General features: G+C 46.1%; 2 protein-coding genes across 2 annotated transcripts; both read left to right on the forward strand.

The window, feature by feature from the left end:
• Positions 1-1545: 1545 nt before the first annotated feature.
• LOC119267301 (probable serine incorporator) lies at positions 1546-6878 on the forward strand. The gene is made up of 10 exons (XM_037548671.1): positions 1546-1755; positions 4025-4716; positions 4834-4858; positions 4980-5069; positions 5175-5346; positions 5442-5515; positions 5626-5695; positions 5849-6057; positions 6182-6255; positions 6358-6878. Coding segments are annotated over exons 1-10 (1476 nt in total). The 5' UTR covers positions 1546-1753; the 3' UTR covers positions 6426-6878.
• Positions 6879-20465: 13587 nt separating this feature from the next.
• Positions 20466-22281, forward strand: LOC119267302 (UDP-glycosyltransferase 75C1-like). The gene has a single exon (XM_037548672.1). It carries the CDS (start codon positions 20588-20590, stop codon positions 22031-22033), a length of 1446 nt encoding a protein of 481 aa, XP_037404569.1. The 5' UTR covers positions 20466-20587; the 3' UTR covers positions 22034-22281.
• The last annotated feature ends 1094 nt before the right edge of the window (positions 22282-23375 follow it).

Raw genomic sequence — 23375 nt, forward strand, 5'->3', positions numbered from 1 at the left:
CTCCGCATCCACATGCACCAGAGAGCGCGCCCCGGTGGGAAAGTACGTGCCTGCACTACACCACGGAGGTCAAGGATCCGTCCACGTCGCCTTGCCAAATCCAGCCGTGCAAGGCGGTACGTAGACGTATCCAAAGCCAAATGACGTTGACGAGTCGTAGCACATGATCATGATGCACACCATCTACTACATGCACAAGTGTGCACGTACGGTTATCGCCGTTGCGCCCAACTGGCGGCGAGCCCGAAAGGGGCCCGAGGCGGGACGCCCTTCCCCGAGCATGCTGCGCATGCACGGACATATATGGGGCGCCATGACGTGCGCCGGCGCGCGTGGTCCAAAAGTGCACGAAAGAGTGATCGAGATCGGCGATATCCCTGCTATATATGTTTGCTGAGGCGATTATTCCTTGCAAGTGATTGCTTGCTTGCTCACCGGGCATACATGCATGCATGTGTGGATGGATCGATTCACGATCACAAGTGGCTTTGTGGTTCCTCAGCTGGCTGTAGGCCTATGGAGGGGTCAGTTGTCGAGTCGGACGGGTGAGCCAAAAAGCGGTAATCATGCAGCAGGATTTATCATACTCGCAAATAGTACACAGGCATTCTCTAGCTAGGCCAATGTTTATTTTGACAAAGGTATACGAGGAAGATTTTGCTCAGGCAGTCTTACAACTTGTGTCCGATGGTGGGATAACCCCGGGATCCGCACCTCGTGACGCAACAGTGCCCTCCAGCGCGGCCAGGCAATAGAAAAGGTTAAGAAAGACCCGATTTTGCATGTCTCTCCTAGTCCAGGCATTGTCCAGTTGCCCATCCATCCACTCGTCCACATGTAAGTTTTCGCAAGAGAAGCAAAAAAATCCGTCAACATGTAGACAAACGCAAGAAAAAATCTGCTCCAGTTGTGGCAGATACGGGGCCTGAGCCGAGCGACTGCAACTCCTCGCTCGTCGTTGCCGTCTCCGTGAAATTGTGGCGGTCAGACCACGCCGGCGTGGGCCGCGGACGCAAAAATCCAAGCCGAGGCGCGCGGACCAGAGTCGCCGGGGTTAAGCTTGTGGTGGACTGGTGGGGTCAACTCGCTCCACATCTTTTTTGTGAAGGAGGCTCGTGGTGGCTCGTTTACTTCCGTACGTGTCCACACACCGTCGCTGTAGAAACGATGAGATGGCAAGCTATGAGGTGCCACGGCGCCGCAGCGGCAATGTGAGCCAGTGAACCTCACGGGGTAGATCCAAAACGTACACAGCAACATAGATGGAGCTCGGAAGATTTTTAGGCCGTGCATATATGTGCCGTGGGTCCGGAGCCAAGCGTGTGTGCGTGGAGAGATCGAGCGAGGCGGAGGTGGTGCGTGTACGCGTGTGGCACGTACGAAATACTCCTTATACCGAGCCGAAAACAGAACAGAAAGAAAAAAAAAACCGCACCGGGCGCGCGTACAGACGACAGAGGGACAACGAAACGCAGTAAAATATAGAGGCGCTGCCTCCTTTCCTGCGGCGGGAATAAAACGGAGCACCACCGCCACCTCCACCCCCACTCTCCAACCCGTCTCCCTCCTCCGCCGCTCGCCCGAATAAAACCCCCAGGCCGGCATTGACGCATCGCCAATCCGCTATTGCCAGCCACAGTTGAGCCAGAGGCGTACGTACACCTCGGGCAAGCAGGGCAGCTCAGCTTCTACCTCCCGGAAGACATTATCAAGGAGTCCTTCGTCTTCCTCCGTCCGGTCCCATCCAACGTGCATGTGAGTTCCTCCTCCTCCTCCTCCCCCTCTCTGTCCGCTTCCTTGCTCCCACGATCATCATCCATGCACGAACACCATAAGCTCGCTAGCATCCTAGCTCCTGGCCGCGCCGAATCTCCTCTCCTTTTTCTCATACAACACACTAGAACCCTAACCAAATCAGTGCAGAAACCACAAGGAGCGCCATCCCTTTCCCGCATATATTCGGGGCCAAATACCGTTTTCCCCGGATCGGTTCGGCTGTCGACCGGGGAGAGGCCGCAAACGAGCGCAGACCGAATAGTATAATACGCAACAGTGGCGGTTGGATAGCAAGCAGCGCATTCGGTTCTGCCTTCCGTGGTCGGGAGCGCAAGCCACAGAGATGCGTTCCGTGCCCGCCAATCCCTCCCTCATCCCTCCGATTCCTTCTTCTTCCTACAGCAGCCGGGTTAGGTAACCCGAGGTAGAATCCGATTCTCTACCGCGACGTTCAGCTCCGGCCGGCCGTACGTGGATCTAATCAAGGTGCGTCGTCAACGGTGCTTTTCTCACCCTCTCTGATTAAGATTCCAAGCGCGGTCTCCAGCGGTAAGATTCCAATGCTTTTCCCATTTAGCGGCCGGGATAAATGAGAATCTCAAACTTCATTAGCAGATAGATGAGCAGTGGGAATCTCTGTGTTCATTAGCAGATAGATGAGCAGCATGGAAATATCTAGCGGCAAGCTTCGAAAAGGTTCTCCATATCATTCAGAGAATATGTGCAAGCAAAAAGGAAAGGATGGGATTATTGCTTGAAAAGAAGATCCTTCCTTTGCACAGAATTTACAAGTTAATTACTACCTAGTAACCTAGTTTGTACTTAACACAAAAAGGACTATGCATGGTTGCTTACCACCAGCGGCAACTTGGCCGCACGACAGAAAAGAGGAGGAGGACAGGACTAAGCAAAGAAAGCCCTAAGCAATCCTCCAAGCCAAACTACATATTTTGGGTATTGTTATTATTGTGCTGGTGTTCTCTGGGAGGGCATGGCAAAACAAATATTTTTATAGCAATTTATTTGGTCGCCAGGATGGCAAATTCCTTCAGGAAGCACGGCCAAATCCTGGCGAAAACTAAACTGGGCGGGTTTGCCATCCTCGCTAAAGAAAACTGTCATCCGTGGACAGCATAAAATTGCTGTGCAAATCGTTCGCAATTGCCATGCTTCCCAGCAAACGCTCGCTTGCTAAACCGGTCCGTGATTTTTAACATAGGTTATGTATTGCTCTAAGCGTAATTAATTAGCGGCAATATTTGTTCCTGATGGAGGAATTCAACCTCTCTCTCTTTCCTTTTCCCTTCATCCAATCTCTTTGCCATTTGTACGCTTTGCCTTTGCGGCTTTGCTCTTTTGTTTTTCCATTCCACAGACATACACATCGGCCGGCCGTCCAAAGCTCCACATGACAGGCACAGAGAGAAAGAGAGAGCCATGTGCGACTGTGCATCCTGCTCAATCCTATGACTACTCATGCATTGAGCTTTCTCTCTTTACTTACCTTACCTCCATCTGTAACCCTAATCTTCCTTTAAAGGCAAGCGTTGCTGCTACACATAAACGCATACATGTAGTAACATGCATCTTCTCTCTGGTAACTGTCACTCCACTCACGCCTTGCTTTCCCTTTTTAATCATCCAGATCAAATTGGATACCACTCTATGTAAGTATGCATGCAGCTTTGGCACAAAACCTTTGATGATTCAGCACAGCAGCAGTCGTTCAACACAACACACAATCCTAGCCGTTGAAAGGGAAACGAGTAAGCAGTCAAAATTAATTAGCAAGCCGTTTTGTTTGGCCACAAAATTACTCAGGTGGTAGTAGTTATTACTCCCTTTGTAAAGAAATATAAAAATGTTTAGTTCACTACTTTAGTAATCTAAACGCTTTTATATTTTTTTTATGGAGGGAGTGGTTTTTTTAACCGAGTAGCCGTAGTTTGCTTAGTCGTTAGTCATGTGGGGTCGATAAAAATATAGGAGGTCAACCGGGGTCAAACTCGGGAGTGATGGCAGGCACAAGTAAATCATATTTCTGTCCAAGCAGAGCGGCTTAGAACGGTCCTAATTCGGCCATAAAAAAGCATGCCCGGGACGTCACTCCGTTGAGAGGGAGTAAAAAAGTAGCACATCGTTTTCGCTCACGAGCTAAGCTAGCCGATCCGCGCGCCTATATTCATAGGCGATCCACGGAAGCGTACGCCACGGACGATCTCGTGACCCTGCTCGTTCATGTCCGCAGGAAACCCGGCACAGCTACAGCAGCACTCGTCCGTTGGCGCTCCTTCTTGCCATCAAGCGGTCCACCGATGACGCTTGACGGCGGCTTGCCAGTCACCACCGGAGGCGCCGGCGTGCCCATGGCCGCGGAGAGGGGCGGCGGCGGCGGCGCCCGCGTGGCGCCGGAGGTGGTGGTGGAGCGGGATGCCGCCGTGGCGACCCCTGCGATGGAGAGGGACGGCGGCGTGGGTGCCGGCGTGGCGCCGACTGAGGCGGCAGAGAGCGACGGCGGCGGCGGGAGGAACTGCGGGGAGCAGTGCGTGATCCGGGTGGCGGAGGAGTGGTGCTGCGCGCGGTGCGTGTGCGTGGGGCCGAACCCGATGATGGCGCGGTACGTGTACGCGCTCATCTTCCTGGTGACCAACCTGCTGGCGTGGACGGTGCGCGACTACGGCCACTCGGCGCTGGGCGAGCTCCGGCGGCTCAGGGGCTGCCAGGGCGCGCGCTACTGCCTGGGCGCCGAGGGCGTGCTGCGCATCAGCCTCGGCTGCTTCCTCTTCTTCTTCGTCATGTTCCTGTCCACCATGAAGACGCGCAAGGTGCACGACTGCCGCAACTCGTGGCACTCCGAGTGGTGGCCCGTCAAGATCGCGCTCTGGATGGCCCTCACCGCCGTCCCCTTCTTCGCGCCCTCGCCGCTCATCCAGCTCTACGGTCAGTCCCAACTCCCAAACCATCTCCCAAGCAGAAAATTTTAACTTCCTGCTGCTAATCATCTTGCCGTTGCTGATCGATCGACGTTGGGGTTTGTTTTTGTCTGGATTTTCTCAGGGAAGGTGGCGCATTTCGGAGCAGGGTAAGCTACTTACATCTCATGATCTCGCCTCCTTTTAGCAGACATTGATCGCCTTGTTCTTGAGTCACGTTCTTGGAGCATGTGACTGATCAGCTTGCCTCCGGGGTGAATTGAACTGCAGGGCGTTCCTCGTGATCCAGCTCATCAGCGTGACCAGGTTCATCACGTGGCTCAACGACTGCTGCCGATCGGAGCTCAACCTCAAGAGATGGTGCGTGGCGCCACTACCTTTTCCTCCTCTGTCTGTCTGAATCTGGCCAAGTTGTTGTGTACAATGGAAATCTGAAGAACAACTGGGGATGGATGGGTGTTGCAGCCACATGCAGGTGCTGGTGGTGTCGATCGTGACGTACGTGGGGTCCATCCTGGGGATCGTGCTCATGTACGTCTGGTACGCGCCCACGTCCGCCTGCAAGCTCAACATCCTCTTCATCACCGTCACCCTCGCGCTCGTGCAGATCATGACTTTCGTCTCCGTCAACTCCAAGGTGCTTACTTAGTCAGGCTGAATTAATGGCGTCGTCTCGGTTCTATGGTTGGTCTCGAAAGAAATTGTGTTCTGATCTGCTGGTGAAATGATCAGGTGAAGGCGGGGTACCTGGCACCGGGGCTGATGGGGATATACATCGTGTTCCTCTGCTGGTCCGCGATCAGAAGGTGAGACAGAGAGATGAATTCAGACCTGTCTGTCCAACATCGTGTTATAAATTCATTTCTCGACACGGGAGTTGCTTGCTTACATCTTGTTTGCATGGTGAAATTTACAGTGAGCCGCACACGGAGATGTGCAACAGGAAAGCAGCGGTCGCGACGAGCGCAGACTGGCTCAACATCGCGGTAAGAACACAGTCTCTCTTCAGTGATATACTACTGCTAATTCAGTACTACAAATTTAGAAGAGGAGGCAAACATGCCATCAGTTAATTTAGTTGCTGCGCTTGCTAGTCTTGTCTGAAAAATAGGTGCTAACCATGTATGCACTGTTGGCAGAGCTTCGTGATCGCGGTGATCGTGGTCGTGGCGGCCACCTTCTCGACGGGGATAGACTCAAAGTGTATCCAGTTCAAGAGCGCCGAGACGGAGTCCGAGGACGACGACATCCCCTACGGGTTCGGCTTCTTCCACTTCGTGTTCGCCATGGGCGCCATGTACTTCGCCATGCTCTTCATCGGCTGGAACGCGCATCAGGAAATGGAGAAGTAAGTTTCAGACAAGGAAGAAACACTCTGTCAGACTGAACTGACTGACTGCACTCTTGGATCACCAGATGTTCCTGATCTGAGAACACTGATTGATTAACGCGTTGTCTGATTTCATCCTCAGGTGGACGATTGACGTCGGGTGGGCGAGCACGTGGGTGCGCGTCGGCAACGAGTGGCTAGCGGCGATCACGTACAGTAAGTGTGAACGCCATTGCTGAGCTGAAATTTCTTCTGCATACTGTTCATAATTTGTTTGTGTGCATCTACTGACGGATGGACAATTTGCTCACCTTGCAGTATGGATGATCGTCGCTCCGATCGTGTGGAAGCGGAGGCAGGTGGGGTCGTCGTCCGCGTGTGCGTGAGCGAACGTTTTATTCTCGCTCGTGCTAATTACCTACTGAAGAACAGCTAATCTACAAGAAAGAAAAGAGAGAAGTAGGGAGCTTGCTTGACTTGACGCTACTTCACTTCCACGACGCATGGACGGATGATGATGATGACGACGACGATGACGATGATCAAGAAGTGTTGGTCGGTCGCTCGTTTTTTGCCCAAGTTGGAGGTAAAAGAGAGGGGGAGAGAAAGGAAAGAGCCGAACGTGTTCCTCTTTGTATATAAAAAGCCAATTTTGCTTTCTGGCCGTTGCAGATAAAAACTAATTCTTTTGGAGTTGAGTTGATTGTATATTCTCACTCCGAAAAAAGAAAAATTACCAAGGAAATAACTTTCAAATTCCTTGTGGGGTGCCGAAATGTTTGCGCCTGGAAGTTTCAGGTCAAAATTCTTGAAATGTTTAATAACAAAATGTTGCAATAGTTTCGATGTCTTGACGAGCACATAAATATGTGAAAATCACTGCTTAAGAGGTACCCTTAGACTCTTTTCTCCCTTCTCCCTGTTCTCTCTCCATCTCCTTCCCTTGAGCGTCGCCCTCGTCCTCCCAGCTCCCCATCTTTCCTTCTCCGGCGGCCTTGCCGGTCGGAGTAGGGATGGGTGGGGAGGCCGGATCTCTCCTGTTTATAGTAGACTAGCAAACATGTCCATGCGTTGCAACGGAAGAAGAAAAATATATCAGACGCTAGCAGATGTTGTCCATCATGCTTTTGTATCCGCTTGATACTACATTTTTAGTCAATAAAAATGCCTTTATCGAAAAGATGTACCAGTGTATTGCTACGGTTTGATTTTTCTTTTATTTTTAGGCCATGGAGAATTTTGCTAAGCCTAGTCTTTATATGGAGACGTCGTCCCCGACGAAAGTCCTGCTCGACTACGGTTTGGATTGATGGCAAATGACGCCTTCGGGTATGATTTTCCTTGTTGGAGGTGCCATCGAGGGGGGCCGACACCTCTCCCTGCTCCATGTTCTTGTCTCCCGATGAAAACCATGTGTAATGGTGGCGCCTGTGGTGTCATTACTTTGTTGGAAGCATTGCCTTGGAGTCAAGTCTGGTGTTGGGAGCACTTGGTTAGTGGTGGTGTGGTGGATCTAGAGCCGACAACGTTTTGGTGAGCATGGAGCATTGGTGGTGCATCCGTTTGGAGTTGATCGTCGGTCGATAGTGTGAGCAGCAGGAGCACCCTTTGTATACAAGTAGCGCCACGCGAGCTATGTCAGCTAGCCTCGTGGGATCGGAGCGGCATATGTATCACTCTTTCGGATGTATCATTCCTCTCTAGTTTCCTCGATGTTTGCGGATATACTCATAGCAGCCTTGTACAATACGACAGCTGTTGGTGTGCACTCTAGTAACGGTGCAGACGTCCAGTTTTTTATAAATGTTGTGGTGCTTTAGTCCTAGTTGAGCTATGCACTGCTTTGGTTTTAGCCTGGTTTTCCTAAATAAACCGACCGACCCTCTTTTCCTTTTTTCTTTTTTAGCATCCGCTTTATGCGGTGCATTCCTCGTTTGGGAGTATTCTTGTAATACCTCTTTTTGATCAACGAATTTCACAGTTCTCCAGCCAACATTAAAAAAACTAGGTGCTCCCAAGAAATATTTCTTTTGTATGATCGATTTTTTAAACCTAGATACATACAATGAAATTAGTGGGATGGGCCTAGGTTTTTCTTGGTGCAATGCGTCCAGTGGGCCGGGCAAGGTAATATTATATGGACCGCAGGCATGCGACACACATATCGTAAGCATTTCTTTGAAGTAAATCCTATGTATCGCGCAACGTGACGGATGCTAGGGAAACGCATACCCTCGAACACTTGCTGCTACATCGTCGGGTCCGTCTTACAGTTTTTCATGTGTAATCTTGTTGTGTTTTTTGTGACCCTCTTTGTTTCGGTTCTTTTATTTTAATAATCCTTTTTCCTTTTCCTTTTTTTATTTTCCATCTTCGAAATTTTTAAACAATTTTTCAAATTCATGATTCATGACCATTTTGAAATTCATAATTGAAGGACATTTTCCAAATTTCTCAGTAAGTTTTAATCCACAAACATTTTATGAGTTCACAAAAAATTTAAATTTGCACATCTTTGCATGCGATGAACAATTTTTAATTTCACAATTTGTTTTATGAATTTAGGATTTTTTTTTGAATTTATGAACATTATTTGAATTTGTGAATATTTTTCACATTTTTTGAATTCCAGCTCATTTTTTAATATCATTACAATTTTCTAAATTTTAGAACATTTAAAAAAATACATTTTTTATTAGGTAACATTCTAATTCGCGAACATTTTATGAAACCAAGAACAAATTTTCAAGCACGTGAACATTACTTGAATCAATGAATATTTTAAAATTCATGATTTTTTTTGCATCCGCGTACATGTTTTCAAAATTTGTGAATAATTTTCCTGAATATTTTCCAAATTCATGATCAGGTTTTGAATTTGCAAAGATTTTTTTTTCATTCGTACATCATTTGAATCGACAAATATTTTAATTATTATATATTTGATAAAATCCAGAACATTGCAAAAAAAATGTTTCTTGGACTTCTTAAAAATGTCCACACTATCTGGTTTTTGGGGTGAAATCGATCAAAACAGAACCAGAGCTACATTAAAGCCAACTATAGAATCTGAATCCTCTTTCATCTTGTATAAGATGCTAGTACTAGATCTGTGAATACTGAAACAATGGAAGAGGATCAACACAAACAACAGGTTTAAATTTTTTATTGCGTAATCCCTTCCTTCTCTTTACTTCATAGAGCACTAGTATAAATGTCAACCTTCCCGCAAGTCCTAGGCTTTGCCCTTTTTAAGAAATATAAGTAGGTCCATTCGGCCTAGGAAAGCTAGAAAACAAGCAAACAGGCCGGCCCATAACGCTCACGAATTTATTTTTAAATCCGCAAACGTTTTTACATATCATGAACACTTTTAAATCTATATTTTTTATAATTTGCAACATTTATTCAAAGCTCCGATTTTCTTAGTCCACATGTACTTTTCAAATCCACAAACACTTTTTGAATCAGCAAACATTTTTTATAAGCCCACGAATTTTTTTGAATCCAGGAATACTTTTTGCAACCGTGATTGTTTTTAATTAACAATAATTTTCTGAGTTTCGTTAATATTTTATGGATTCATGATCATTTTTGAAAATCTGAGATCATTTTCCAACTTAGTGAATATTCTAGCAATTCAAAAATATTTTTAAAATTTCACTAACAATTGTTAACACAGGTCTTATTGAATCTATGGATATTTTAAAATATTCACACACAAAATTCCAAAATAATATTTTTGAATTTAAGAATATTCTTTGAAATTCACATATATTTATTGATTCCGCTAAATATTTAAATTTGTGAATATTTTTTGATTTCACGAATGTTTTGTAAAATCGCAAACTTTCCAAATTCATGCTCATTTTTTAATTTATTAACATTTTTTGTATTTACCAATATTTTTTGAATTAGCAAATATAATGTTCATTTGCAAACATTTAAAAATTTGTAAATATTTTCTTGTGTTGGTGTAAAAAATACACAATATCTATTTTTTGGTAAACCCCTATTTAAAGAACAGCTCTGTTAGGCCAGTTTCTTTATTGTTGGGGATACAAATAACAGGTAGGCCCACGAAGGGTCAAAATATCGTAAAGCATGGGGTCCGCACAGCAGGTGGGCCCAGATAAATCTCATTCACACATACTATCCACTCGGACGCATCGACGTACCATCCACTCGGACGACAGGCAACCACTCGATTGTATGACTCATCCGGGCGTGCGAAGACCGACAGTCGGCAAGGCAGTTGAAACGTCATCCTCATAGTGGAGGTTTCATAACGGGTTGATATTATGGCATTAATGCTCTAATTTATAACATAATAGATGAGGGGGTGGCGCACTCTATATAAGCCACCCCCACCGCATAGCTCGACGGGTTCTCATTCTTCTCCCTCTACTCTCCCGCCATTAGCCTCAGGACTTAGCTCTCGCATTTGGATCCGTTCTCCTCTCTCTCTCTCTCTCTCTCTCTCTCTCTCTCTCTCTCGTTGTAATCTCCAGATACATACTCAAATAAAATAAAGCCTCTCCGGAGCACGAGACGTAGGGCTGTTATCTCCATCGCGAGAGGCCTAAACTCGCTAAAACCACTGTGTCACCCATAAGCATCTTGATAGATCATGTTCCTTTACTCTATCCCTTATTATTGTCGGAATCGTTCCCACGACATCCATTTCAACAAAAGCTGAAGAAAGTGCTTGAAAACCAATAAAGGGTTGACCCATGAGGACACACGTGTGCTAGCTATCGTGCTAGTTACCGCTATGTGAAACAGTGCTGCAAAATCACTAATTAAGGGGTATCCCTTGCAAAAGTTCCTCCCACCTTTTCAGGTTGCCACAAGTGGCGCACATGGCCACTTATCCTAACCTATAAGTTTCACTTTTTCATGGATTCGTTTATTTAAAACGTTTTATCTTATAAATCGTGCGTCCAAATCACGAAGAATGAGAACCAGCCTATAGAGCGCTACGGTATCGTGCCGGCCCATTATTGCGTGTCCGTGGCACATGTTGTCACATGTTACATTCGCTTTTCGCAGTCGCCGTTTTTCCTATTTTCGTTTACCTTTGTTCTTCTATTTTATTTGTTTCTTTCATGGTTCCTATTTTTTTCTTTTGTTTTTCTTCATATTTTTCTTTTTTTCCTTTTGGGTTTGTTTGTTCCTTTTATCTTTTTATTGGTTCTTACTTCTTCTTTTGTTTTTTCTTTTGGTATTCTTTACTTATTTTTCGGTTTTTGTCTGTTTTTATTGTTCTTCCTTTTTCTTTAATTTTTTATTTTCCTTTTGGTATTATTTATTTATTTATAGGTTTTTTTGTCTGTTTTGTTGTGTTCCATGATTTTTGTAAGTTTTTTCCTTTTCATTCTTTTTTAACACATATGTGTTTTTCCCACAGACAAAATGTGCATTTTTGATATACATAGACATGTACTAGAAATTGTCCGCAGTTTTGAAAGTTCTGGAATGTACTACTCCAGCAATCCATATTAATTGTCTGTTACGACCCAAGTACTTTCCAGGCCCACTACATCAGCAGCTACCCCTGGGCCGGAGCGGGCCCAGCATCTGCGGGGGCCCAGCACCCTCCTACCAGCCCACACCTGGGGCACGAGCGGCTTCGTTAAGCAGGCTAGGTTTTCCTCTAGAGAAGGCATCGATGAATTTGTAACCTGGCGGCGGCTCTCATCCCCCGATCCCCTTCCTCTAGACTCATGTATCCCCAAATTGCTTGTAATCCGGACCTGTATCCTACCTTGCCACAAGTTAATTCGATCGGGAGCGTAACATTGTCGCTCAAATGAATGTATGTAGAACTGAAATACGTGATTAATATTTATTTTTCAAATACTATATGTTTTCTTATCTACTTCTTTCATACACATTGCACATTTTTCATATACATCTGAAACATGTATTTTACATATGTTTAACTTTTTTCAAATACATGTTTAACATATGTTTCGAAACATGCTTGTAAAATGTACTCCCTCCATTCCAAAATATAGTGCGTCCATGCTTTCCGAGGTCCAACTTTGACCATGAATTTAACCAACGAGACCAACTGCGGCGGGAGAAAAAATTATATAATTGAAAATTTCGAATACTAATTCACTGATATAATTTTTGCTCCCGCCGCAATCGGTCTTGATAGTTAAATTTACGGTTAAAATTGAAGCACGAGGATAGAAAAAGCACTACATTGTGGAATGGAGGGAGTATGTGTTTTATATTTACTGAAGATATAAAGGAAAGTAACGACGCAGATTTTGAGGACATGCGGCTATGCGCTGCCGTAATCCTGTGCGTCCACGAGTGCATCGTGATTGCTAGCTAAGGCTGGTTGTAATGGGGAGTATCATATACTATTATCATGCATATGATACTGGTATATGATACTACCTCTGTAATGCATAATATCATAAGTTAGTATTTTAGGTTGCCTTATTAATTGTCATGCATGACACAAAGTAGTACAATATTTAACATGATACGGTATCATGATATGATACCACACCCTCTCTTTCCTCATTTAATTGTGTACCACATCATTCAAAAAGTCTAGTTGACATGGATGATACTGCTTATGATACTATCATTACGACCAGCCTAATATAGCCTCATGCGCCCCACTTGCAATACTAAACAGTGTTAATTGCTTACCAAATGAAATACGCCCTGCTATACCCTCGTGCGAGTGGCCACAACCAATTTATGTTTGTATGAATACAACCTTGTCTGTTGGGTATCATTATTCGGCTGCAGGGGAGCTGGGCGTATTGATGGTGCACAGTGTCCTCTTAAATTAGAGCATTTACACGAAATGGCAGGCGACGACTCGCCAATTATTTCCGTTGGGTGGGTCGGACGTGTGCATGGACACCAGTAATTCATGACATCTCTGCTGCTTGGTGTATTGAGTATTGACATCACTGCTGTTGTCCCATTTCCAAAAACTGCACCGTCCGTGTTGCAGCATGAAGAAAGATTAGCACAGCGTGATGCGATGGAGGTGATGTTGAACTACTCTGGGACATGGACAAATACATGCTTTGGAACTCCGGCAAGGCTGGGAGGGATGGAGAAGGGGAAACAAATTAGAATGGCCATCTGAAGCAAAGACTCTTGAGCACAATGCTGTCAGAGAGAGGGAACAAAACGAGCACACCTGGGCACAGAACGCAGGGCCCTGGTGGCACGCGTCGGAGGAGTCCTAGAGCACAGAGGGACAGCATACTGGGAGATGAGCGACGAGGTCGAGCTGGTGGCGGTGAGAGGAGGAACCTGTGAAGAGGTTAATCATTCCCCATGCCACTCAAGTACAGTTGTAAGCAGCAGAGACACAACAGACCGTACCAGACACGGAGACGCCCGAGCAGCTTGTACGGAGAAGTTTGGAGAGCTGGAGAAGCCATATACAGTGGAGCAGGGTAGGGGCAGTTTGACCTTTTGACATCGGTTTTAACTCTTGAGAGCCATTTAGCTCATATGCTTGCTAGAGCATTTGATCAGTGCCAAAGCACCATGCGTCATTTGGGATATTGCCAAAACCTTGAGAATATCATTCCAGGCAAAGGACAAACTATGATGAGGGATGCGGATTTGATGAACATGGGTGTGTGCGCGCACACCTTGAATGAATAGTAAATTCAAAAAATGCTAGAAAAAAATAAAAAAAAATCTATTTTTTAACATACATAGTCAACCGGTATACTCGCATATGAAGTTTCACGAAGAAATCACATATGTGGTAAATCTGGGCAAAAATGACAAAATCGAAGCTATATTAAAAAACATTGTTTAATGAATAGTATGGTCACATTTGTATTTTCTTCACTAAGAATATCATGGGTGTCAATACATCATAAAACTTCACACGTGAGTAGAATGATCGACTAAGCTTCTTACCGTGAAATTTCAGATTTTTTTTCTAGGACTTTTTTTATGAATTTACTATTCACACGTGATGCGCGCGCACCATGTTCACCATTGTATTTTTGCTAAGATGAGGCACTTTATCAAATATCCTAATTAAGTACAAGCAGGTCGTCATGCAGCTAGCCGTTGTAATTGAGGTGTGATCAACATGGGTCTCGTTCCCGCCTGATGCAGCTAGCCATTTGCACTGCCGTGCAATCAATTCTCATCAACGCACATAACGTTTCAATGCGTGAGGCTGCCATGTTGGCCATTTACTGGGGGCACAAAGGCGATGCGAGCAATATACCGGTTGGTGTACGCTGACCAGGAAATGTTATACGGCAATGATGTATTGTAGTAGCACGAATCACGTGGGGACAAGTGGTGCTGATAACGATCTCATGTGGCTGCATGTACATACGCGAATTATCGGGAAAGTAAACAATAATAAAAACAAGAGAGAGAAACAAAACTGAGTGAAGAAATTCAAGAGAAAGTTCAATTTCTTTTCTCTTTTGCGGGGAGCAGCAAGTTCAGTTCTATGCGCCGTCACTCGGGACGTCCTCTCTTTTGGCACGTATACGGGCAGGACACCTGGCATGAAAAATGGACATGCAAGTTGCACCGTGCATCATTTCTTGACTTTGCTAACGGAGCTGAGACCACCGTTTAATTCAACAGGCTTCAGTGGTCTCATGACGTGAGCCCATATTTCTTTTCCATTCTTTACATATCCTGCTGTGAGTCGCTGTCGCCGCTTTCCTTCCTTCTTTCCTCTCCTTTTTATCTTGCTTTTTCTTTTTCTCTCGGAGAGACAGGCTCCTCTGCAGGATCCCCTGACACCTGTGGAGCACTAGCCGAACCACCACCGTGGCATCCGAGCCTACCTGGCTCTGCGGAGCATCAGCTTGAGGCGACGCGTTGGCCATGCCCTAACCTTGTGGTTCCGGTCAAGACGGATACGTCGAGGCACCGTGTATCAATGTATTTGTACATGTAAGGGCATGTACAATGATGGTATATGGATATATATGTCTCATGACAAAAAATAATTTAAGGCATATGTATTGATTTTTTCTCTCCAATGCATGCTATTATTAGCGAGGCCTATCAAAAAATAAAATGTGATTCTCACTACACATGCATCCGTCCTTTCACTTTACTTTTTCCAACTTTATGTACTGGATCTTTTTTTTTCTTTTTAAACACCCGCCTCCTGAAGAGGATCCTACTTCCTCATCCGAACATACTTTTTCTGTTATCCGATCTTACATGGCATGTGAGGCATCATCCTGAAGCTTGCATAGCTCATGGATGATGCCTCACATGCCATGTAGGATCGGATAATAGAAAAGGTAGATTCGGATAGGGAAGCAGGATCCTTTTCAGGAGGCGGGTGTTTAGAGAGAAAAAGTGTGATCCAATGCATAAAGTTGAAAATGTTGAAATGAAGACGAGAGATGCATGTGTAGTGAGAGTCACTTTCTATTCTTTGATAAAGCTCACTAGTAGTAGCTTGCATTGGAGAGAAAAAATTAACACATATGCCTCAAATTATTATTTTCATGCATCTATATCCATATGCCACCATTTTACATGCCCATGCATTGCCCATACCCTAACGGAACGCATTAAGTCTGGGCCGGTCAGAAAGTTAACCGCACGCATGCACTCCTTTGGCCACTCAAGCCAAGCCAAGCCAGGCCAGCCGAGCCTTGCGCTGCGCACGTGCCAATGCTCTTCATTTTTCGTCATGGCCAACGTCACGACCTGCCTTGTCTAATCAATCATGGATGGTTGGGGTACGGGTATCCAAATTTTGCTACTGTACATAGTAGTAGTACGTACGAACGATCCGGCACGTCACATGCATCGTATCCAAAACCGCCGACATGCGTGTGCATGCATGCGGCCTTTGATCGAGCGCGCCGGAATCCGTCGCCATCGTATACCAGCCAGCCCGTAGCCAACGCTTCTATGGGCGGGAAATGTGTGTTTTACGTCTGTGTATGCGAAGTTAGGGCCGGCAACGGTGTTATTTTCAACATACGCAGAGCTTTCAATTTATGGCAGACTGTTCATGAGCCTGGCAGTCAGTGTCAGAGATATATTTAGTTTACATGTGTTTGTTCGATTTCCCGCAAAAAAAAATACATGTATTTGTTTGATACTCCCTTCGTCCGGAAAAGCTTGTCCCAAGTTTGTTCCTTAAATGAATGTATCTAGCACCAAGTTGATACTAGATACATCTATTTGAGGGACAAGTTTTTTCGGACGGAGGGAGTAGTTTAGAAGTTGTATAATCCATCTCCTACCTTATCTTTAGGAGAGACTTTTCATCTCAAAGTCTGTACTCCTATATATATACTTGTCTATGGGGTTCAATTTAACATCCAACACGTTACGCCAATCATCCCTCTCTATTCCTTTTTACAGCCACTTTCGTACTTTGATGCTTATCTATCACAGCTTATGAGTTGTAAAGACGCCGAGCATAATGTTTCTCTATTTATTTTGAAAAAGAAAATGGCTTCTCTATGATCGATTTGCATGGTGTGGTCGAGGAGCTCCCGGATGCTATGAACAACACCTTGTGGCGGTCATTTCCACTAGAGGAGCAAACTAAGAAAGAGGCACACATCAAGGTCTCTTTGGTTGGCAGCCCTGGAGGCCGCCGGCCCCTCACGCCTAGGTCTTGCCCGCCGGTACGTCGAGCGGGTGACCGACGATGCAGTGCTCGAGTATCGGCGTCGTCGGAGATGAGAGCCCTGATGTGGCGTTCACAAGGACCGCTGCATTAGATAAGCACCAAGACACAGATTACTACATGACCCAAAAGAAAAAGGAAATTCCAAGTAAGTCCCTGATTTTTTACATGGAGGACCCCAAACTGAGAGCAAGAAATGTGATAAGGTCCTGACAGACGCCGCCTGGATTTAATCTCACCGCCACCAGGGACGAACCACTTGGCGCGATGAAATCACCATGGATGGATTACCTGCTTTCCATGGTCTCCGAGTTGCAGTTGGAACTGCCTCTTAGGTGCGGTTTGTGGCATTGAACTCGATGACATGTGGGGCAAAGGGCCCACGTGTCCGGTATTTTGCTTTTTTTCTGAAAATCTAAAACGCCTATGTAATCCAGTTATTTGGTGGTTTTTTCATATATGTTGTTGTGTAAAAAGTTTCACAAATTTTAGGATAGTTTTACGATATATTATACATTAAATGAATTTCTTCTAAAAATCTAAAACACCTCTGTATTTTTTTAGGGGATCTAAAACACCTCTGTATCTTCATCGACCGTGACTAATTGGCCGTAGGCTCTTATGTCCTCCATTGTGGCATTAATAAGTCCTACAACAGGCATCTCAGAGGAGATATTTATAGCTATGTATATATTGAATTTAAAAAAACAATATAGTAGAGAAACGTAAAGTAAATGCTAATGGGATGGTAATGATCATGCACATGGATGGGGTCATGCAATTGCATAGCCGGGATAAAGGAATGCCTCAGGCAAACTTCACGCTACAGTGATGAACAATGCATAACACTAGCTAGAATAGTTACAGTGAACGAAAGAACTAGTTGTCACGCCTCAAACCATGGCCAATGTTGCCAGGGGCTTCGCTACGCCCCCGGGGCCATGAACATGGAGGCTATGGCATAGCCCCCAAATGCCCATGATTTGAATGGAATGAATCTTGGTGAGTTTAGTGCCTCCTCTATTGGTGTCTTGGCCGCTTATGATGGATCTGCAGGCTTTGAGATAGGTTTCACAGAGAATTTCACAGAACCGCCTTAAAAAACTTGTTTGGTTAGACCAGATGAGCGAAGATCCAAGTGGCACAAGTGGTGGTATTGGTGATGTTTCGCACTCTAGAACATATGATTGTGATGTTTCGCACCCATGGTAGGGCTCATCAACGAGTAGTTTAAAAAGCATCATATTTCTTTTATTTGGTGGTCACTGTTGATATGCTAAATGCGTAAAAGAGATGATTTGTACATTTGGGGGAGGGGTGTCACTAGTGATTAGGCAACAATTAATGAGATACCTTAATTCAAAATCAATAAGATTGTTATAAAAAAATGACGACTCTTGAGTTAAAATGGACTCATGAAGCTTGAAGATGTTCTTGCTTGAAGCTCTAGTAAAACTAGAACTCTCTATCTCCAATGGTTGCATCTCTTAACATGGAACTCAAGAATACGATGAGGCTTGTTCACACTGAGTGTAGAATCAGAGAATGAATGGGAAAAAGTCCACCCTAGCACAAAGGAGTTGGGTCCCTTATATGGTTAGCCAACAAAAATTGCTTCAAGATTCCCTTTTATGGCAACTTCTCCCTTCATTCAAAAATAAGTGTCGTGGTTTTAGTTCTAGTAGTGAAGCTAGAACCACCGAGATTCAAACCAATGGTAGAATCTCTAAACGCTTCGCAATGAAAATGCTTGCTCGATGTTGGTAGTTTTGAATGAAGCAGAGTCATCAGTGGCGGAGCTTAGTGGAGATCAAACTGGGCCATCACCCCCCCCCCCCTGCTCAGAAGATTTGTTCATATTATCATGAGTAAATTGCTCATAGATTCATAGAAATCTAGCCTAAACCTGATGTTGGTTGCCCTCCCAACCCATTTGCCCCTCCTAAGATGTGTCCCAAGCTCCGCCACTGAGAGTCATATCGTGATTTCACTATGAAGCCCTCGCCGAGACTCGATACCTTTGATATCTCAAAAGTGGTTCACCCTGCATAATGGAGCACATTCTCGAAACATCCGTACAGAACCTTGACTATGTTTGCTTTCTAATATTGACGGTTTACATATTTGACAAGTTTGAATGATATGTAATTTTAATAGGCGCACATCTCTAAATCTAATGTAGCATATAATTATATGAAAGTGTAATTACTGAATGAACCATTAGACAATATGAAAAATTAACGCCTAGCTAAGACATTTGACTCAGAAATCGCCTAGATAAGATAGGAATCTGAAATAACAAGTTCTAATTCAGCCGGGAAATAACGACTCCCTTCAAACTATCGGCTAGATATCAATGGAAAAAACCTTCAATGTAAACATGCTCTAAACTTTGGTATGTGGGACTTAAAGGATCTCGGTTGCATCCGTAGAACATGACAAGAAACGAGAGATAACTCAATATTGTATTTCTCAAAATGGGTTTTCGACTCAAGAGGTTTTTTGCCCTCAACTTCATTTCTGAAACTTGCAAAATTGTTTGATTACAACTGTATCTAAAACATTCCCAACCAATATTATGGTTTGGGCATATGGCGCCATTCAAATTTTGCTCCAATCTATCACATTGTTGGTTGTATCCAAATTTAGCGGCACATATCTGCAATGCATATGATGGTGGGGTTGGGAGGCCATCATTTTCATATGTTAGCTCGCACCTATTGCACTTGTGTGTGCTCTTCTAGAGTCGTGGTCGATAGAGGGGGGGGGGGATAATTGGTCTGGTGCCAAGAATTGGCATCGGCTACTACTTGAATGGTTACTAGGTTATCTTGCCTATCTCACATAAATTTATCAATATTTATCAGGCTTGGTATTACCAATATTTGTCAATGCCAACATTTGGCTAGCAAAATATTGGCTGCAAACCAATCATGCGACTCATGCATCAATGAAAATAGCTAGAGGCCTATATATGCATGTGTCATGTGAAAAATAGTACTCCCTCATTAGCGTAAAAAACGATCTTATATTACGGGACAGAGAGAGTACTTATTACATATTGAAAATCGTGCGTGAAGATCGTGAGGGAAGAGTATCAAACATAAATTACTCCTAAAGTCGAAGGCGATGTCCCCATCGATATTGAGGTGTATCAATTTCGAAGCTCCACAACTCTGAAATGTTCTTCAATAGACGTTGTGTGGGTGCCGTATTGTTCTCTGAGGTTTTGTGCGTGCGTGGGTTAAGTTATAACCGGTGTCTCTCAAAATATCAAGTGCACAGCAGTATGCTTTTTCGAGAATATAACAGCAACTGAAGTTCAACCTCGATCGCACTAAGATGGTGAAGAGCCAAGGAAGACAGCTTGGTTGTTCGTTCGCTGCACATGCAAGGAATTGCCGGGAGGGGACATTCCGACATGTTACCAATGTTTTTTTTTTGTGGATAGACATGCAAAATTTCAGCACGAACCTTAATCAATCAGAGACGCTCAGATGCGTCTCTCCCTCTCTGGCTAACCCCAAGTTGACAACCAAGTCTGAGGAGTACATGTGACCGGCTCCAGCCATTAATTGGGCAATCCACGTCTTCCTCTTTGCTTGCTGCAGCACGGACCGCCACACAAACGCCTGAACTGCAGCCAGCGCTAGCCCAGCCACGCCTGCTGACCACATGTCTGACATGGCCCCCCCTGCGCCATGTAGTCAGCACTTCCGTCATCTCCGCCGTAAAAAAAATTCCCGACGATACCTCCGCCGGAGTATATAACAAGCGCAGCGAAGGGCCACCACCACATCCACCACGCGCCGCAACCCACCCCAGCAAGGACACTCTTGCTTACCTAGTACGCTCTTGGCTTCTTGGCTCTTGGCTTCTTGCACTCGCATCGCACGCACGCACGCGGCAATGCCGGCCATGGAGCGCGCGGGGGAGGAGGCGCCGCACTTCCTCGTGGTCACGTACCCGGCGCAGGGCCACATCAACCCGGCGCGCCACCTCGCGCTGCGCCTGCTCCGCGCCGCGCTGGGCGCCCGCGTCACCGTCTCCACCGCCGTCTCCGCCTGCCGCAAGATGTTCCCGGACGACGCGGACGCGGCGGCAGTGGACCACGTCGACGGCGCCGGCGTCCGCTACGTGCCCTACTCCGACGGCTACGACGGCGGCTTCGACAGGTCCGCGCACGACAGCATGCACTACATGTCCAACCTCAAGGTCGTGGGGGCCCGCACGCTGGACGGCGTGCTCGCGCGCCTCCGCGACGCCGGCACCCCCGTCACTCAGGTGGTGTACACGGTGCTCCTCTCCTGGGTCGCCGACGTCGCGCACGCGCACGGCGTCCCCGCCGCGCTCTACTGGATCCAGCCGGCCACCGTGCTCGCCGCCTACTTCCACTTCTTCCGCGGCACTGACGGCCTCGACCAGGCCGTCACCGCCGCAGCGAGCGACCCGTGGGCGGACGTCCGCGTCCGGGGGCTCCCGCCGATGCGCCTGCGCGACCTGCCGTCGTTCCTCACCATCGCGTCCGACGACCACCCCTACTCCTTTGTGCTCGCCGCGTTCCGTGAGCTGCTCGACCTGCTGGACCGCGAGGACTCGCCCACCGTGCTCGCCAACACGTTCGATGCCATGGAGCCCGACGCGGTGGCGACGCTGCACCAGCACGGCATCAACGTCGTCCCCATAGGCCCCGTCCTCTCCTTCCTGGACGCCTCGGCAGCGGCGGCGGCCAACGACAGCAACGACCTGTTCAAGCAGGACGGCAAGGGGTACCTGGAGTGGCTGGACGCGCAGGAAGCGGGGTCGGTCGTCTACATCTCCTTCGGGAGCCTGTCGACGATGAGCAAGCGGCAGATCACGGAGGTGTCGCGCGGCATGGCGGAGATCGGCCGCCCGTTCCTGTGGGTGCTGAGGAAGGACAACCGCGGCGAGGTCGACGGCGACGACTTGTGCACCGGCGGGGGCATGGTGGTGGAGTGGTGCGACCAGGGGAAGGTGCTGTCGCACCCGGCGGTGGGCTGCTTCGTGACGCACTGCGGGTGGAACTCGACGCTGGAGAGCGTGGCGTGCGGCGTGCCGGTGGTGGGAGTGCCGCAGTGGACGGACCAGGGCACCAACGCGTGGCTGGTGGAGCGGCAGCTCGGCACCGGGGTCAGGGCCGCCGTGAGCGAGAAGGACGGCGTGCTGGAGGCCGACGAGCTGCAGAGATGCGTCGGCTTCGCCACGTCGGATGTGGTGCGCGCCAAGGCGGCGCTGTGGAGGGAGAAGGCGCGGGCGGCGGCTGCCGTGGGCGGCTCGTCCGAGAGGAACCTCAGGGCGTTCGTCGCCGGGCAGGTCGCCCTCGACGGCAACTAGCCAGCCGGCAGGCCGGCTTGCATGCACTGCATGGTGCTGCAATCCAAATCGACAGACGAGACGAGAGGACTCGATCCGTACCGCGTCCCTGTCGTAAATAATTCGATTCGATATTGTACCTGCTACCTGGGAAAGATCCAATGCCGTTCGTATCTTGTCTGAGGCACTCGTTTCGCCGTTATGTATAATTCTGTTAAAATGTTGTTCCAATCATCTAAAGGTATTGCCGTGTTGCTTGTGACTATAATCATCTACTCCCTCTGTCCCATAATATAATATAAGACATTTTTACAATCGCGTCAACCTGCTAATGTTTTACGGAAAATCGGATTCCGATCTCGAGATGCCAATAGGTCGAGAACAAGCGCCTGTGCCTCCCGGCACGCCATGGATTCAAGTGTAGGGACATTCGTGACACCATTGAGAGTAATGAACGATGCTCCCATAAAATTCCCTTCATGATTCCGACAAATTCTATCACATGTCAGATGCACACTGCGACCGAGGCGAGCAATCTGGTGGGCCGGCCCATTTTTCAGTAGCCTAGTGTGTTCTACTGGTTTTGGTAACCTTCTAGAAGGTTCTTGAATCGGCTTTTCATGTTGTTGTTTTTTTTTGTTCTTTTTCTTCTCGTTTTTTTGGTTTCTATTATGTTTTCCATAAATTTCAAAAAATGTTCAGAATTTCCAAACGTGTTCAAAATTTAAATATTATTCATCATTTGAAGTTTTGTTCAGGTTTTCAAAAAAACATTTACAAAAAATGCTTGGAATTTCAATTTTGTTCATAATTTTTAATAAATGTTCAAGAATTCAACAAAAAATCAACATTTGAAAAAAAATCACGTTTTCAAAAAATGATCATGTTTTAAACAAATGTTCATGTTTTTGATAAATTATTCATGTTTCTCAAAAAATGGAATTTTCAAAAGGTGTTCGCACTTTAAAACTGCTTGAGGATTTCAAAAACTGTTCGTGCTTTAAAAGAATGTTCAGAATTCCAAAAAAATTGCATTTTTCAAAATAAAATGGAATTTGATTTTTTTGTGTTTATAGAATTATTCGGTATTTAAAAATTGTTCATGATTTTTAAAAACTGTTTTGAATTATTTTTAAAGCTACTCCCTCCATCTCAAAATAAGTGACTCGACTTTGTACTAACTTTATACTAAAGCTAGTACAAAGTCGAGTCACTTATTTTGAGGCAGAGGGAGTATTTTCAAATCTTGACGCTCCAATGTGTTCTTAAATATTTCACGCATCTTAGCAAATGCTAGCAGGCATCGGTTGGCCAGCAGTGTTCGTACAAGAATACGTGTTCACTGGTTCCATACTGTTTGAAG

This window comes from Triticum dicoccoides, chromosome 3A, assembly GCF_002162155.2.
Source record: "Triticum dicoccoides isolate Atlit2015 ecotype Zavitan chromosome 3A, WEW_v2.0, whole genome shotgun sequence".
Lineage (NCBI taxonomy): Eukaryota > Viridiplantae > Streptophyta > Magnoliopsida > Poales > Poaceae > Triticum > Triticum dicoccoides.

Excerpts from the sequence above, each read along its gene's own strand:
- LOC119267301 (XM_037548671.1), top strand. Across the intron at positions 4,717-4,833 it reads GCCGCTCATCCAGCTCTACG|GGAAGGTGGCGCATTTCGGA; the intron begins GTCAGTCCCAAC and ends GGATTTTCTCAG. Across the intron at positions 6,058-6,181 it reads GCGCATCAGGAAATGGAGAA|GTGGACGATTGACGTCGGGT; the intron begins GTAAGTTTCAGA and ends TTTCATCCTCAG.
- LOC119267302 (XM_037548672.1), top strand. The coding sequence starts at position 20,588 with ATGCCGGCCATGGAGCGCGCGGGGGAGGAGGCGCCGCACTTCCTCGTG.